Source organism: Sander lucioperca, chromosome 1, assembly GCF_008315115.2.
Source record: "Sander lucioperca isolate FBNREF2018 chromosome 1, SLUC_FBN_1.2, whole genome shotgun sequence".
Lineage (NCBI taxonomy): Eukaryota > Metazoa > Chordata > Actinopteri > Perciformes > Percidae > Sander > Sander lucioperca.
In genome coordinates this window covers 43,241,496-43,259,366 of record NC_050173.1, presented here as the reverse complement: position 1 = coordinate 43,259,366, position 17,871 = coordinate 43,241,496, and the positions used below count along the sequence as shown (strand labels likewise).

General features: G+C 41.5%; 1 protein-coding gene across 2 annotated transcripts in view; it reads right to left on the bottom strand.

Moving 5' to 3' along the window:
* The window catches only part of LOC116062471 (protocadherin Fat 4), a 107,031-nt gene that overhangs the window by 28,611 nt on the left and 60,549 nt on the right, over positions 1–17,871 (bottom strand). For both annotated transcript variants that reach the window (XM_031317153.2, XM_036004628.1), the window contains exons 4-7: positions 17,222–17,572; positions 13,536–14,458; positions 11,657–11,831; positions 42–222 (exon numbers count right to left, since the gene is read on the bottom strand). In XM_031317153.2, the coding sequence (XP_031173013.2) occupies positions 42–222; positions 11,657–11,831; positions 13,536–14,458; positions 17,222–17,572 (1,630 nt within the window). The remainder of the gene's footprint in view (positions 1–41; positions 223–11,656; positions 11,832–13,535; positions 14,459–17,221; positions 17,573–17,871) is intronic.

Here is a 17,871-nt window from a genome sequence, read left to right as displayed (position 1 = left end):
AGTGTAAAGGAACCAGAGACGTGCAAAGGCCAAAGGAGTACCTTATAACACCATTTACGCCAACATCTGCATCAGAGCTGTTGACCAATAGGACATCCGTCCCTGTCGGGGCATTCTCCATGATGGTGGTGTGGAAGGCGGAGGAGGTGAAAATTGGGACATTATCATTCACGTCGTCCACCAGAACTGTTACCGTCCCCGTTCCACTCAGAGACGGAGAACCTGGAGGTTAAGGGAGAAAAGGAAAAAAACTATCAGTGACAATAGTGGTTTACTTTTCCTTCAGTAAGCACACTATAAAGAAGTGAAGGAGAAATGGCCTCAATGGCCAGCACAGAAGCAAGTCATTACACTTTCCAGTCACATGACAGACCTCAACACGGAGAATTTTCTAACTGACTGAATTAGGAACTCCTTTTTGTGCCACAGCGCGCTAGTAAAGGGGAGACAGTAACATGTGAGTGGCATTAAGACTCCCATTTTGACTTTAAGACACTTATTGTATATGACTTGTTATTTGCAGCGAGATCCACACTGAATCAATTCATACTCATGTGAGGGATCAGCCACAATATTCCTGCTGCATTTAATGCAAGCAAATTTCTCTGGCCACCGGTTTGGGTTTCCATCGGTCTTACTGCCACATCAACACAGTGCAGAACACATCAAAAGGGCTCAATGTCTCTGAAACCAAATCTTTCAGGCGTCCTTCCTGGGGGTCTTGGACACTCATAGATTTAATTTCCACAGCGAGGTATCTATTTTAAGGTGCACGCCACTGAGTGAGTTAGTCTGTGGAATTTGAGTGAGGAGAAGTGCTATTTTCAGCAAAAATCCAACCGTATTTTTCTCCCAGAGCGGGTGACGAAACGGGGCTTGCTGGGCCCTGGGGGACGGATTTAAATCAATAGCAGATGAAAATGAGCCGCAATGCAGAAAAACCTGAAGAGAAAAAAAGATTCAGACATCTGCCTTGCTTGAGCTGGCCTTTATAATCCATCCTTAAATGGCACGCTGCACAGCCTGATATATATTTCAAACATAAACACAAGTTCAGTGTTCAGTTGTTTCTGAAAGTCACAATATGGGATTTGGGGACATCTTTAAAGACTTGAAGTTATTTTGAAACGCTTCATGATTTGCATATGTTTACATTGCTTATCGGGACAGAGAACACCTGAGGATTAAGAAAAGATGAGATCTGCAAGCTGTATGAGGCACTTTTCCCACCTCTAACTTGTAGTTGTTCCCCCTGCAGCTCTCTTCAGGAATCTATGTGAATGTGTCAACTATAATACACCCAAATAAAAACATACACAATCCCTAAGCTTGTGTCCTCTGTGCCTGTGTACTCAGCTGTTGAAAACATCAAATGCTTGAACTTGCGTACCGTGGGGGCCTGGATTAATAAGAGATAATAAAAACACTTGGACGGTGGCCACGAAATATTCTCTCTTAATGCGGAGCTGTACAAAATCAAAACATAAGGAATCTGAGAAAAGAGGGTGTTGAGGGGTGGAGGGTCAGAAAAGAAAGCTTCAGGGACACTATGGCTCTGTTGCTCAGCCAGCGTGGATTGGGTTATAAATATGATCAAATCAGGGCAACACACTTATTATATTTTGTGCCAAGTCTTCATTTGGAAGTCAGATGAATTATGACTGCTTTCTGTCATACTGTAAGTCACTAAGATAGTAAACGGGAAAAAGAAAAATGAGCACTGTCGAGAACTTTGCTTTTAGACACATTGAGACTTATTGTCCAGGTAGTAGGTTTTCGATATTAGGTATTTTAGCAAAGCAAGCGGCATGGCTCTATGGATGGCAATGACAGCCAGTCTAAAATATCTCAACAACTATTGGATGAATTGCTGTAAACTTTGGTATGAATAATCATGGTTCCCAGAGGATGAATCCCCCTGACTTGCTGGTCAATTTTCAAAATCAGTGCTAGGGACACATTTTGGTTGGTACCAAAAAAGTATGGAGGCATACAGATATATCCACATTTGACAAAGCGTATGTGCCAGCAGGGTAGGACAAACAGTGTCCAACCAACCAATGTCGTTGAGAAAGAAATGAAATTCCCTACAAGCTCTGCGGCTGCTGGTAAATTGCTGACACTAAACTGTGACCTCCCTGTGGGCATAGAGGAGAAAGAGGATTTTCTTTAGAAGATCAACAAATTTGAACATTATTGTGGGGTTCGGAGACCACCGCAGCTTCTTACAGGAGGGCAGGGGATTCCTCCCAAAATGAGCTTTGAGATAGTTTACTGTAACATTACTTCACTGCCTGGCTTGATGATAATAAACAGGCATTCAACCTTAAGCTTTTCATGGATCCAGGTTTTCTGGTCAGAACAGAAGTGGCTAACATGCACATTTAGAATAAACAGAGCTGAATTCTAGAAGCAAAATAAATAAACAATTGTTTATCCCAAAAGAACACCAGAAACCATACAACACTAATCTTTAGTGAGTCATTACCAAAATGAGTCATGTCCTCTGCCGTTCCAACTAAGACTTAACTGACTTTTTTTTTTTAAAAAAACATTTATAACCAAATATAGGCAATGTTTAATTTTGAGGTGATTATGTATTTCCACCTTTACAAATATTTGTGATGAAGAGGATTCTGCTCATAAACAAAATACTCCAAAATCATTGGCGATTCATACAGAGGACACTTTGGTGTCAAATGCAAGCGGAAACCCAATTCAAGCATAAAATATAAATCGTGGTATGCATCTTCACAGGTCTATTATGTGATCAAACGACCACAATATGTGGCTAAGTGCCCAAACAAATGCAGTCAGCAGGATTACTTAATCAACATCATACTTGGTTGCGGCTGGCTAATCCGCCTACGCCTGAGCCTGCGGTGTCACACGTTCAAGTGCGCAACGTGATTGGATTGACATGAGTCATCATTCAGGAGGTTGTCATGGCAACAGATTAGCACAGCTCCAGCTCCTCCTCAGCTGATCCTCTTAATTGAGGAGCAATCCAAGTCAGCAAGGTGTCTGTAACACTTTAAGTTAACCGGTGCGGAGCTGCTGCTGCTGCCAGGCAAAGTGTGTGTTGACAGTCAGCAACTCACTAAGACTGTTGTTGATCAAAGATGTTCTGTGCAGGCTGGAGCTGTCGGGCTCATAAATGGCTCTGGGAGCTAAGTGGCTTTGTCTACAAAATCCATTAGCTCGTACCGAGACTGAATAAATGCAGAAAATATTTGGTTTTGAACATCGTGCCAGCTACTATATTTTTCTGAACAGAATGCCTTCTGTTACACAGTGAGTGTGGTTGTTGCACGTCAAAAGCATTGTTTCCCTACTAAGAGCGGAAGCAGGCCAAGCTACAAGGCTAGCCCTGTGTGTGTGTGTGTGTGTGTGTGTGTGTGTGTTTGTGTAGCACACTGCCCTCCTTCCAGGCGTTTCACTGCTACACAGGATGTGATGTCACAACCTGTTTACTGCCTCAGGAGAATGAACAACCTCCTCCTCCACCGCCACTTGTGTGACCTTTGACCTGCATTGCGTCTGTCACCAAGCGCATCAGGGACTCTAAGGCACAGGACACTGTTACTCCAGCTAATCCTTAGTAAGCATGGAGCAAAGAGAACCCAACCCCCATTGTGAAGACCTAAATCACGCTCAAATACTTCCAGAGCCCCCTGATGCTCCTCTCTGTGACACTGAACCTGTTCCGACCCCGCCGTCGTCGACAGGCCTTGGTTGAAACGGGGCATTTTTCTTGGTGTATCACTTCTTGTAGCATCATGCGCCTCTGTGCAGCCTCAGGACGTGCCTTCTTAGCGTCCTGGGGCTCACTGATATCACATAACCCCTGGCAGCTGTTTCCCCCCAAAACCTGCTGTCCAATGTGTAAATAGTTCAGATGTATCTTGTTACATCGTGTGGGCTGACAGATTTAGCCATCAAGGAACACTATATTAGGCCAACACTATGGCAGGTATGCAAATGTATGTAAATGACAGTTGTTTCAAATAGTTATGGTGATGGTGAGACATTCTTAAGATTCAGACGACGGCGGCTGCTAAATAACAGGGTCAACATCGCAGCTGAGTATGTCGTCTGTTTCCGATTCTTAAATTTCCACCGAATACCAAACCTGTAATAGTAAGAAAAACAAACCCAGCACACTTTTTTTATTATGTAGAAAATAACCTCCCATCCCCTTCTTCTTTTTTAGGAGGGAATGACTCAACAGGAGAGGAATGCTCTGCAAGAGTGCGGAGAAATGCCAGCATCTCCTCCAAACAGTCTTTGCTGAAATCTGGCAAAGCCCAGGGAAGAGTGTCAGGGTCAATGATTTAGACGACTGCAGCCGGGGCGGGTGTCAACTCGTGCGCCATGGCTCAAGCAGAGTAAGTGGGGGCGCCGGTGGGGATATGGTGAGGAAATATGCCTAAATCTGGCAGCGTACAATCTGGCCCACCGCTATGCGACAAATGACATCATTTTGCCATGGAAAGAGAGCTGGTGGAAATTTGCAGCGGGAAGTCAGCTGCCTACCGGTGGCTGCCATGCACTGTGGTTAGAAAAGTATTTTTTCCATTGGCAAATCCTGTCCCCAGACCCTTGATTCTTTTTCTTTCTACATTTCTACAGTAGTTTTCTAAATTTGACATTTTTTATAAGGTTGCATAGAAATCTATCCTGTTGTATTTGCCTGTTGTGTCGGCTGGCATTTGAAGGTACAGCATTCATGTTATTAGACTCCATGAAACAAAGCCATGCAGGTGAATGTTAATCAAAACATACACAGATAATTGAAGAGATCACTGAATGAGATACAAAAACATATCCCGGTCACTGTTTGTGCATGTTCGACAGCAAAGAACTAGTGTTTGCATTCTTATTACCATACCTCTAATTTGTAGATCACTTGCTGGCCAAAACAGATAAGTCAATCAATGCACTACCTCACCTCAGATCTGTGCCATGAGCATAATCTTATTTCAGGGGTTAATCTTAGGTTACTTAGGAAAGCAAACTGCCATGACCCAACACTCCTCTCCTGATGATTACAGCCTCACATCATCTCTATTTACCTCACGCCGAGGAGTTATCAACATTATCGCTCAAAAATCAGCACAAGCTGTGTACTTTTACACAAGCAATTTTGCTGTGGCTAGAAAATTGTTTTGGAAGCAAATGCCACTCATCGCTTACAGTCCAGACGAGTGCATGTGTGTATGTTTGATCCAAATTCATCTTGGTTATTATTGCACACAAGGAAATGGGTTTTGGATCCAGAGAAGCATGCTCCTTCAATCAGTAAAGAAAATAGTGGACCTTGTGGTACCGTGTTTCCATGAGTCGGTTTTGCCCTCTAGAGCTATGCTGGAGTCACTGAGCTCTGAAATGGTATGGATACTATAAAGGATAAGTCCGAGCTAAGTCTAGGTGATAAGCCTGTCTCCAAGACTGAGGGTATTCTCCATGGGAACACATCAGACTGATGGTATTCAGATAACTGTTTTTCATCCTACGAGCAGCCATTACACTATGGGATAAAGTAGACAGTCGCTGGCGTCAGTGCACCTCATTTCACACAAAGCAACTGAATCCGCCGGGGAGCTCAAAACGCTCGAGCCACACGAGGATTCCTCCCGGCTTTAATTGAATCTTGAAACACCATTTCCATTTAATTAAACGCAGCACATTCCCTTCAGATCTGGGAATGACACAGTTGGGGCAGTGACAACCAAAACAGAGTCCTCTGTTTGATATTTCACAATAATAAGACCTTAAAGTGCTTGTTAAACTGGCGGTGGGAATGGCATTCAATTCTGTGTGCTAATATTTTATCGCTTAATCTGAGCTCAGATCTAAGAGGTTGGTTTCAGCGTGGATATCGTATGGAGAATATTGGAGAACCCCGAACAACCCAAATGTAATTGGCATCCAAAATAACAAGCTTTCAGGACCCGGAGACTAAACTAGACCAGCTGACCATCTGTTGCCTCCTCGTCCATCCTGAAGATCCACAGACAGTTTCCTCTGTAAGCCTCTCAACCCAGAAAGTATTGTCTAGCACAAACATATGGCAGGGTCTAAGCACCTTATTAGTGTACATTACCACCGGACAAATCACATTAACCTCCAAGAAGGTGCCGTGGCCATACTTTCTGAACCGGAGGGGGTACAAATGCATGTGTTAATGACGATTAAGCGACCTGTTTTTTGAACGCTGCAGCTGCTATGAGGGCGCACACTGCTGTGAGAACCTCACAGGGGGTTGATTTGAAGGAAACAGCAGCACCCACCTCCTGGGAAAGGCTGCGGGTTGCCCCGAGTTGCTCAGTCTAAGCCGTGCTAAGAAGCAGGTTTGAGCGTCTCTGCTGGCACAAGAGATAATCTCTTCCTTCAATATGTGATTGACTGATGTTTTATCAAAAAAACAGACAAACATGAATAAAGCTGGGATGACCAAACGACCGGATTCATTTAAGTGGGAAGTCCAGGGCAGGTTGACTTAGGGAAGACGGATGAATGTGTAAATTTATTAGACAGCCCATCTGTAGCCTGAAGCTTAAGGCTAAACGGTTAATTACGGTTTATGGACTGCGGCTAGATTGTGCTCTGAAGGGACAGCGTAAATAAAACACATCATTACTCAAGGGGGAGAGAATTGGCCGCCATCAAGGCAAAATTGACATTTTTCTGCCTCTGAGAACCTGTTGCTTTGCAACAAAGCTTCTTTTAATGCGACCCCGTCCAGCACCCATGAATGGCCTCGGCGGAGCTGAGTGCAGGGTGCGAGCTGTCCCAATGCACAGTTTGCCAAACATAACAAAGTAAACAGAGGTTTTCTCACACTTAACAAGCAAGAGAGTGAAAGGGATATCTGAGTAAAACACTCAAAGCTGGTACCTGGTAAAAGGGAAAATAATATTTCTAATGAGACGGCAATCTGAGAGGCATTCGTCAAATTAAATCGAATGTTATACAGCTCGGCAGTTATTTATGGAGTGCCGCGTCACACTGCTTTTGCATAATTTCTTCCCCATATGTTACGGATAGGGTTTGGCGGTTTGCATGGCAGGCAAGGAAAGGATATCGACAGACACAAAGTGCTGCTTTTTCTCATATTTTAGGGCCTGTGGTGAAATTTAATGAAGTGATGTGCCTTTTGTGTTTTTAATACAATGGTGCTTTTATTTGCTGTGTTGTTGAATATTTGGAAATCCCTATTAAGCAGTGCATCTGTGGAACGTTCTGTAACTGTTTTTCCATTTTATGGGGACACAGCAATACCAGCAGATCATAACCAGTGTGAGAGGTGAAGAACATTCACTGGCAGTATAACTCGCTCATAATACAACTCTATAATGTTCATACGTCGGCCATATAAATCTGAAATATGAGGGGAAGCGTGAAAACCTTTTTACACACAGATTTCATACTGCAAGTTATTTAAATAGAAAAGCAACAGACACAACGAGTTATGATAAAATTGGCTTTGCGAGAACTTGATGTGCTAGTCAGAGTCCTCAGAGAAACACAGCAAATAAACATCATTAAAAAATGCATCGTGCCAGGATAATCATCCAACCCAAACCACCTTTTTTAAAAAAAACATTACTTACCAAAGCCATTAAACATTGAGATCGAGTTATTGTTAAAGTGTACCAGGGAGTGGAAAAGAGAAAACAGGCGATAGGAAAAAACTCTGCAAGACCACATTGTTGCTGCACAGTTTTTTAAGAGCTAATCCAGAATGTTACTGCTCTGTTAAAAGTTCATTTGAGGAACCTGATATTTTATTTGGCTATGTCCTGTGTTGCCACTAGACTGCAGACTGGCTGAAACCTTCAGCATTGGACCCTGTTAAAGATTTACTGTGGCAAGCGTTGGACAGTGATCTAGCAATGCCCTGGCCACGTTTTAACACTGCCTTATCAGTGTTCGTACAGGACTTAATTTGCTCTAAATTTCCATTTAACTTATATGCCAGAGACTTATAGATTTATCCTCAGGTTACATTTTATTTCTTGTTCTTGTTCAAAACTTGATGACAAGAGATTGACAGGTCATTACTCAATTAGTCAAGTCAAGGGGAAAAAAACCCCAAAGACTAGAGGGTTTATACACCAGATTCATGGGAGCCATTTAAGAGAATAAAGGATCCTTCTTTTATGTAGGGATGGTCATTAAAATTCTTTATCTGCTAAGCGGTCGTTTAGCGCCCCAAAACTTCCCCTCACCCACCAGCCAAAAGGCCATATACAAATAGCGTGGCACTATGGAGCGATGTGCTGGAGGGATGTGAAAGACATGGGATTTCTATGTGACCGTATCCTCCATAATAGGCATGGGCCAAGGGATTTACTGTGCCTTCCCTTTAATAAATGTGACCAAACATGGTGCATGTAAATGCACCCCGAGGACGCTCTCACCACCACACGCAGACAGATTCACACAAACTCAAAGGCAACAGCCATAATACACAAATACAAATGCACACACTCACACAAATACAAATGTATAAACGCACATAAAAAGCAAAGAATACATGCAAGTGCAAAAAATGTGCAGACACAAGCATGTGCATACAACCGTGCCTGAACATACAAACTAGTTTCAATTTAATCTAAATTTTCCAATAGATTTTGGTCACTTTTATCTCAATTTCTCATATATAAGATCTCAGGCTTTTTCAACCAAGGGATGTTGAGCTGAGAGCACTTACTTCCAACATGATCTTTGATGTTAAAATTCAAGAGAGGCACAGAACAGGAAGTGTGAAAATAAATAATAAAATCCTTAAAACCCAAATAAAATCATTACAAACTAACCCATAAATAGAATAGATAATTATCCATATAAAAAAAAAACCTAAACACAACAATAACAAACATCTAACTGATGCCTCGGGAAACTTTTCTTGGTGATGAGTCCTTAATAACTTTGCACTGTAGATAAACCCTGACCCCTAAAAGTCCCTCTTGCTTTCCAAGACATAAAAAAAGCTTCTGGCAAAAGTATTCGCTTATTGAGAAAATAGTTTACACAGAAACAGGTGAACCCAGCCAGTATCCTTATATGATGTAAAGTACTTCAATTTATGTACACTGAAAAGAAGACAACTGTTTAGAAAAAGGAAAGAAAGAATGCTATCAAACTGTGGTGATTTTGGCACTCGGCTGCAAAAACACACACAACACCAGCTGCCAGATAAATAAAAATATATTTTCTTCAACCACAGATGCCCACTTAAAGCTACTCCATAAACACTGAATGGCAAAAGTATGTTACTGTTTGGCTCTGCTGGAAATCTTATTGTTTCACATGCTTCCATGGGGGCATAACTTTTGTGTTGCTAAGCAGCGGCTTACAAATCTGATCTGCCTGCAGCTGATCCCAGATGTTGGCCTGGCGTTAAGATCAGCCACAGACCCTGCAGCCCCTTATGTCTCCCACTTTCTGCACAACTTCTTAACTCAGAAATGCTGCAAACAACTTTCCATAAACATGGAAATTAGAGAGAGAGAGAGAGAGAGAGAGAGAGAGAGAGAGAGAGAGAGAGGAAACAGAAATATCGCAGTTCTGATCTTAAAGTTTCCTCTCAACAAGATGCCTTGTAAAACACCTTTAAGCAGCTTGTAAGGATGCCACATTTTAGGTGGCTATGCACGGATTTTCAAATAATAACGTCTGCCAAATTCTGCTGCTCTCCCGGGCCAGAATACATTATGTGAACCCACGCTTTTGTTTCCATCCATTTTATGACAGATTTCAGTCAGCACAGCAGGCAGAGAGAGTCCTGAAGCTCTGTTTAGGCTACGATTAATGAGTTTACCTTCACTGAAATAACTGAAAAATGTCACAGTAGGATGGACAACTATGGCACAATAAACAGGCACATAGCCCTGCCCAAACATGGGGAAGTCCGTCTTTGATTCATTCACAAAATAAGTTTTACAACAGCTGAGAACTTAGAGCACATTTGTCTGATCGTAAGTCATGTTGCACTTTAAAAAACACAATCCTATTCTGCTCATGATAAATTGTTTGCACAGTGGCTGCTGCAGTACTACCAAATATGACAGAATACAAGATGTAGCTTAAGTCCTTGTCTGACAGAATAATACTTTCATACTGAAGTCTTGCTGTGGTGATAAATCCTCCTGAGTTTTTTCTCTCTCTGTTACACAGTGTTTCGGAGTAGATCTAGTCAAATATGGCAGTGCAGGAAGATAAAGACAGACGTTAACTTGTTAAGATGAATGTCTGTGGTTGAAAATGGGTCATGGTAGACAGCAGACTTGGAGACATGTCTGCACCATCCACCTTCAACATTTCCTGCCAGATAGTGCCTGGGAGAACCATTTCCCCCCACTGTCTCAGCCGAGGCCTCAAAAATGTGAGAAAATGCTGCTGGGTAATTTGGCCTGTACTATGATTATGTTTTTTTTTTTTTATATTTTGATATTCTACCCCAAATCCCTCTTTCTGCCTCTTACCAACATTGTACTGAAAAGTCCTGTCTAAATATTTTGGAATTGTTGTCAGGATACTAAATATGGACTCCTTGTGAAGCGTACGAAAAGGAATCGAATCCTAATTAGTATGTTCGCTTGTTGGGCAACTTTGTCCATGTGGCACAAACCTCTGAGGAGTATGTAGAGTAAGAAAATCTTACAAAGCATGAAGAAAAAATACACTTCTTTTGTTAGTTCGGCTTCTGAAAACGTGATGCTGTTGCACAGTTTTTTATTAATGTACTCTAAGTAACCTAAAATGTAACATTCCCCCCCACAAATATGCAAATGAGTCACTGACTACAGTAGATAATGGATATAAAGCTTAAATGTGTGTTTATGTAGTATCTAACATTTTTTTTTATAAACAAGACACGCAACATTGTCTCAATTCTCACCAAAGCCTGTGCACAGTCAAAAATACACAGCGTTATGAATGCTCACATGGTCAGTCCAGGAATGAAACAGAACCACCCTCAGACCATGACGGCCGTGCCAGAGCAGCTCAGGGAAACATATACTTAACTGGGATACCATGTGATTTGGCTGCAAAGGGGATACGCATGTACTCCGTTAACTACACATTAACTGGCCTCTATGCAATAACAAGTTAACCTTTTATCTGGCTATAACAAGCTCAACCGCTGTATCTAAATAAACAGAGGATGCTGTTCAATCGAACCCGCTGAAAGGACTTCTTAGGGGAATAAGTAAAAAAACACCCACTATTTTGCAAGCTAAAAACTCCCGAATGTTTAGGTTTTTGTGCCACACAAAAGGAGCACTGTGCACACTGTGAAATCAAAATGCTGTTTGTTGACATTGCTGTTAGTTTATGAAAATATTCTTTTTCAGCTCGGTTTTGGCAGGCTGATTACAAAATTTCTTGCTTTGCTAAAATTCAACAATGTCCATGTAAGGCCATATTACACGGTGCTCAATCAATCCTCACCAGATCATCATGAAAAGTAGAACAAGTATAATGTGGTGCGAGTTCAGACATAAACAACTGGTTTTTGGAACACTATAAACTGAAACGCAATACTGCAAGGCCAGCATAAAATCATCTTTTACTACAAAACGGTCAAACATTTCAAGATGCTATCAGCCGCACCCACAACTCAAAACTTCCACTGCGGTCTTACCTGAGTCGGTGGCTGTGACCAGCAGGATGTATTTCCCCTGAGCTTCGCGGTCCAGAGTTTGGGTCAGGCTCAGCTGACCGCTGGAGGACAGGCTAAACGCGCCCTCGTCATTCCCACCACTGAGCATGTAGCTTAGCTGGCCGTTGGCACCCTGGTCATCGTCTCTGGCAACAACCTGGAAAACACAGAAACAAGCTTCTTTTGAGATTCAGAAAATCAAACGTCTTTAACTTCTTGTACAAGAAATGTGTTTTTCATTTCCAACAGCAGAACAGAACAGTTTGTCTGGAATAAATAGAAGAACTGGGGAGCTGTAATAGCATGGCAGCAATGGTGGAAAGTAACATGTACTTTACAATTTTGAGGTACTTTTACTTCTGTGTTTCAATTAAAAAATGTCAAAAAATAAATAAAAAATCCAACAAGACTATGTAACCTTTGAAAGAAGACAAACATTCTTCTTCTTACATATCAAATACTAAATCCTTCCGCAATAAAACATACTCTTGCTCACTTCAACAACACTGTGTTTTGTTGCTGCAGCCTTACTGTATTTGGTCTGTTATGACCAGTAGTTTATGTTGGCTAACGTTGGCTAATACTGGCAAACTACATATTGCTGTTAAATGGACATTACTGAGTCAGGTTGGTGACTGTATCATTGTTCTCTACTTGGGAAATGTGAGCGTTATTCAGCAAAGGTTCCATATTCTCACTTTAAGTAAAGTACCTCAAAATTCTGTAGGTACAGGTCCTCTTGAGTCAATATATCACTGGAGACAAAAATGTGCCTTTGGGTTGTATAAATTGACTTAACTTGACATTTCAGTGGATTAGTTGACAAGTGATCTCTGAAAAGAGTAGTGCAGAAACACAAGCGCAATGGCCTATAAGTGCCATACTCACCAAACCAAAAAAATCTAATTCTTTCAGTTTTCTAGCAGTTTCACTGTTCATTTTCTCTCTCTGGATGTTTTTTAGTGGAGCATTCTTGCTTAATGTACACAACCAAACATAGCTGGCAGTAACCATGCTGAGACTTTCCACTGAAGCAGCTAAGGGGTTAATTAACATCACGGTGCTAGGCGGCACCTTGGAGGTAATTGTTGAGGGAAGGAAGATCATTACTTATTCACTTTGTCTAATCAGACTTTCCCAGGTAATCGACAAAAACAGTGAGAATGAAACTATTAGTCAGTCTGACTTTTCCCCTCGTGCTGCAGCATTAAACTACCACATTTCACCGGTGTGCCCAAATGCATTGTGGGCCCTCCCTGCCGTGCATGCCGCAGACAGGCACAGCCAGGTTAGCGCACAGATGTGTGTTCTTGTGTGTCAAAAACCCACTATGTCTGGACCCCTTCCCACCACATAACTGTACCCTCATTTCCTCACAAGGTACACAAGCGAGAGAAAATGGAATTGTGCCGTCACTGGAAATCAGTCCTTCCCCTCCATTTTTTATAAATGGCTCATTTAGTCATCAGGGTGGTTGGGATGTTAATTGCCTTGTCATGCCATTTAGCCCAGTTTCATATTTCGGTGAAATCCAATCAAGCCCTAATTGTGCGGAGCAAATTGCAGTCATATATCACTTCTATATCATTTCAGTCACATATTTGCCATGATATTTAGCAAAATAAGACCACCATGGTAAGTGGTTTAGTGCCATGATACAGCTCACATACCTGCACTTATTAAGTTAGTATTACTCCAAATTTGCTAAAGGCATTAGCTTATTTAAGGTCTTAGAACTGTCATTCAGAACACTGCCTTCTTTAAACTGAGGACGTCCTGTCTCTGAATGTTAATGATGTCCTAACTGCTCATATTTAAATGAATGTGTTGACAAAAAGAAGAAAAAAAACAACATACTGACCTGCAGGATGTTTTTTGGTAGGTTCTCTAAGTTCTCCTGAACATTGACAGTGTAGGGAGAGAGCTCAAACACAGGTGAACAGTCATTGACGTCCAACAACACAATGTTAACGGTTGCGCGGTCCACCCTGGGGCTGCTGCCTCGGTCAGCTGCTTGGACCACCAGTGAATAGGATGAACACGCCTCACGGTCCAGCTGCTTGGCCACCGAAATCGCCCCTGTAACTGAATCAATCCTGAAATCAGAGTTGGTGTTGCCTCCTGAGATAGAAAATCGGATCTGCCCATTGGTGCCTTCATCTGCATCGCTGGCAAACACCTGGATGACATCAGTCCCAGTCAAGGTGTTCTCCTCGATCTCAATGTCGTAGATATTCTGCGAGAAGCTCGGCGTGTTGTCGTTGACGTCCAGTACCATCATAGTCACATCCATCGTTGAAGACAGACGGGGTTCCCCTTTATCTGTAGCTACGACTGTGAGGGTGTAGTTGGAAAGCTCCTCGCGGTCCAGTTCCCCAACCAACCTGACGTCTCCGTCGATTGTACCGATGCTGAACTTGTTACCGAAAGGTCCTTTGAGGGAGTACTCGACGTAGCTGTTGGGTCCACTGTCAGCGTCTGTGGCTTGGGCAGTGAACACGACCGTGTCCACCGGCGTGTTCTCCTGGATGTAGGTCATCCTCTGAGAGGTGAAGGCCGGCGGGCAGTCGTTTACGTCCAGAAGAATGATGGACACCTGGGCAGCACTGGTGAAGCGGGTCATGGGAGGAGGAGCCAGGTCGTTGACTGTGATCACCAGGTTGTAGAAGGATTGGATTTCTCTGTCCAAGGCCTTCTTGCTTTGGAGGACTCCTTCCTTGCTGATGACAAAGTGGCCCTGGGGATCGCCAGATGCAATTCTGTAGAGGAGCTGAGCATTTTGGCCTGGAAAACATGCCAAGAGGGAATCAGAAGGCAATAATAATTCAATGTTAGATTTCTTTTACAGTGACGTTTTAAAGCTGTACACTGGGTAACTACAAAGCATTTTGATCTTCAGCAGCCATACTTTCTGTTTAGTAAACTATTGGGCTGCAACTGATTATTTTCATTTTGGACTAATTTGCCAATCATTTTGTCAATTATTCTTTCAATAGTTTTGTCTATAAAGCATCAGAACATAGCAAAAGATGTCTGTTAGAATTTCTCACAGCCCACGGTGACATCTTCAAATATCTTGCTCTGTCTGACTAGCAGTCCAAAGACAATGTCCATTTACAATCATGCATGACAAATAAAAGCATAAAACGATTATTTGATTATAAAAATAGTTTAGTAATTTTCTGTCAATCAACTAATTTTGCAGCTCTAGTTAACTGAACGCAGCATCTTCAGATGAGAAACACATGCAGTCGGCTAAAGTGCTTCAGACCAAAATGTACTATAACAAAGACACAGCAGATGTACTCTCTAAGATTTTAAATAACATTTGTATTTTGCTCCCAAGGTTAAATGTGTTAATATCCCTAAATGAAAATTTAATTTGGGCTAATAGGAGGAATCTGTGGTAGGGCAGGAATTAAGTGGGATGGTCTTTCCTGTTAAATCTCCTATTTTGTACAATCAGGCAGAGTTTGTGTGTATTTTAACTACAAACCTTGTCTGTAATCTACAAGAAACAATTTACTGCAGTATGACCCTGAATTAAAAAATAGCCAGATAACAAACAGACAGTAGAGGCTGAATGTTGGTATTTTTGACTAGCATCCATTGTTCCCGATGACATTGTTAAATATGCTGTATGTGTGTGTGTGAATTAGGCACTTATAGGAGTTATCTACATCAATTTCCACAAATTCTTCATGTGCAGCAGCTGGAGCTCTCTGACTGCTAATCTTGTCCTCCAAGTAGACAATCCATTCATGTAGCATGACGGACTGCTATCAAAAAAGAAACACCACTGCAAACTTCCGAAACTGATAGTGAGGTTGTGCCATTTTTGAAAATCCCTCACAATTGAAACATTTATTTAAATGAGATAACTACTGTGTGACTGAGTGGTTGGAAGCAGTAAACTATCTATCCTTGAAATCAGGCCTAATCCGCAGCACTGGAACTAGGGGTTAAAATGATCTTAAATTGAGCGTCTGTAATTCAACTCAACGGGGTATTCATGTAGAAAGCGCCGGCACCTTCCCACACTCCAGAGTGTATTTACAGTACACAAGTAATCCCTTATCAAAAGCTTGAGTGCTACTTCCATCTGAGTTTAGGCTACGCCATCTAAAGACAAAGTCTCAGGGTCGGGGGTCAGGGGCTTAGGAAGTGCTAACAATGGCGTTTTATTTTGACAGTGGAAAGCTGCAACTATACGGTATATCTGAGGAGGACGACGCGGTCAGATTATGTGGACAGTGGAGAAAGAAGCCAGACTCTGGTTGAGAACTAGGCAGCGTATTTCCCAGGAATGTAGGTCACAATAACCACATTAGGTCTGGGTGAAGCGGTAATTACAGCGGAGGAGAGTAGCGGTGACTGTTCAAATACCACACGGCACTTCACATACACGAAACCCACCACCTGAAACGCAGAAATAACTCAGGCCACTTAATCATACGGTGAAGACGTATTTCATCAAGTCATTTATGCACAACGCAAAATAAAAACGAAAAATAAAATGTAGGTTTGAGAGCTTCTGTGTAACCAACTGTCATAACAAAATGACAGGCCTACATTAAATTAATCTTATATGGCTAACTCACACTTGATTTACACAGTAGGAGAGTACAATACTGCTAAAAACATCATCAAAGAACTGATTTCTTTAAATATCCTGACCAGAGTTTAACTTGATTTAACTAAAAAAAAAAACAAATATATATTTTTCATTCACTAATACCGATACAATGTATCCTGATTTGGCAGTGTTGCCAAATGTTTCTAAATATAGCATGCTGATAAAATAAAAATAAAAATCTCATCTGAAACCTTGTATAGAGTCAAATCAGTGTCAGGATTTGTTGTTTTGTTTCTGATTTTAGTGATAGTGATGTTTAATGATTGTCAATTTGTCAACTAATGTTACAATTAAATAAACATATATCTACAATATTAAAACATCAAGTTGCAAAAAGATTAATAAGTACATGACTAACAGCAGGTACTTTTCTGAAATTTTTTTGTTACACAAATGATAAAAAAAGGAAATAAGCTATGAGCAATTCAACAGTGGAATATTGTACCTTGTATATATGTATTGACTGTATATTTCTAAGAGCTGGATCTACATATCAGTTTTTTACGTATACCTACATATCAGTATTAGCATATGTGTGAGCACCAAAAAGAAACCGCAGTTAATGTTTTACAGGCTGCACTTACATTTGACACATTTTACATCTTTTAAGTTTCAAAATTTTAAATATGTTTTTATTCTAACTTCTTTCTTGGTTTTCAGTTAAGTTCAGTTTTCAACATCTGTTATCTTGAATTATGCTTCATGTCATTTCTCAAAAAATACCCAGCCAAATAATACAAATGTTTGACGGATCACTGCCAAAAATATTTGTTTGGGTTATGTTAATTATGTTCAAAGCAAATATGGCCCATTTCATTCATTAGCTCTGGTAGTATTAATAGTATTGTTGGCTCTAATATTTATCTTCCTTTTAATTCCATCTCCCATATAAATGTCCCACATGTACATACCATCATCAGCATCACTGGCCCCAACAGTGATAATACTGGATCCAGGTGGCAGACTCTCCGAGACAGATGTGCTGTACACGCTGGTGTTAAAGATGGGCGGGTTGTCATTCACATCCAGGACGTTGAAATACACTCTGACTAAGCTGGCCTGCCCCCCGCCGTCCCGGGCCTTTGCTGTCAGAATATAGTACTGCTGAGTCTCATAGTCCAGAGGACGCGTCACGTTGAAAACTCCCGTCACTGGGTTCAGGAGGAAGGTCTCATCCTCGTCGTCCTCCTCCAGCGAGTAGGTGACCTCCCCGTTTACCCCTGAGTCAGAGTCGCTGGCCAGGATCGCCGCCACAATGGAGCCTGCGAGAGTCAGAACACAGAGGCGAGAAGTTAGACTTTACTGCCCTATAGAAAAAAAATGACTTTAATATATCTACAGGGGGTTATTAGGCCTGTTTATTAATACCAGTGACTCAGTGATCACTCTGCCAGCTTTGCTTTTTTATTCTCACTTGGCCAGTTACTGTTTTGGAACCAAAACTCCAATCATTCTTCCAATCATTGGTATTAAACTGAAGACGTAGTGATTAAGATAATGCTATACCAGCTGATAATAAAGTGTTTTTATTAGTACTTTACATAATCATATCTTAATTACA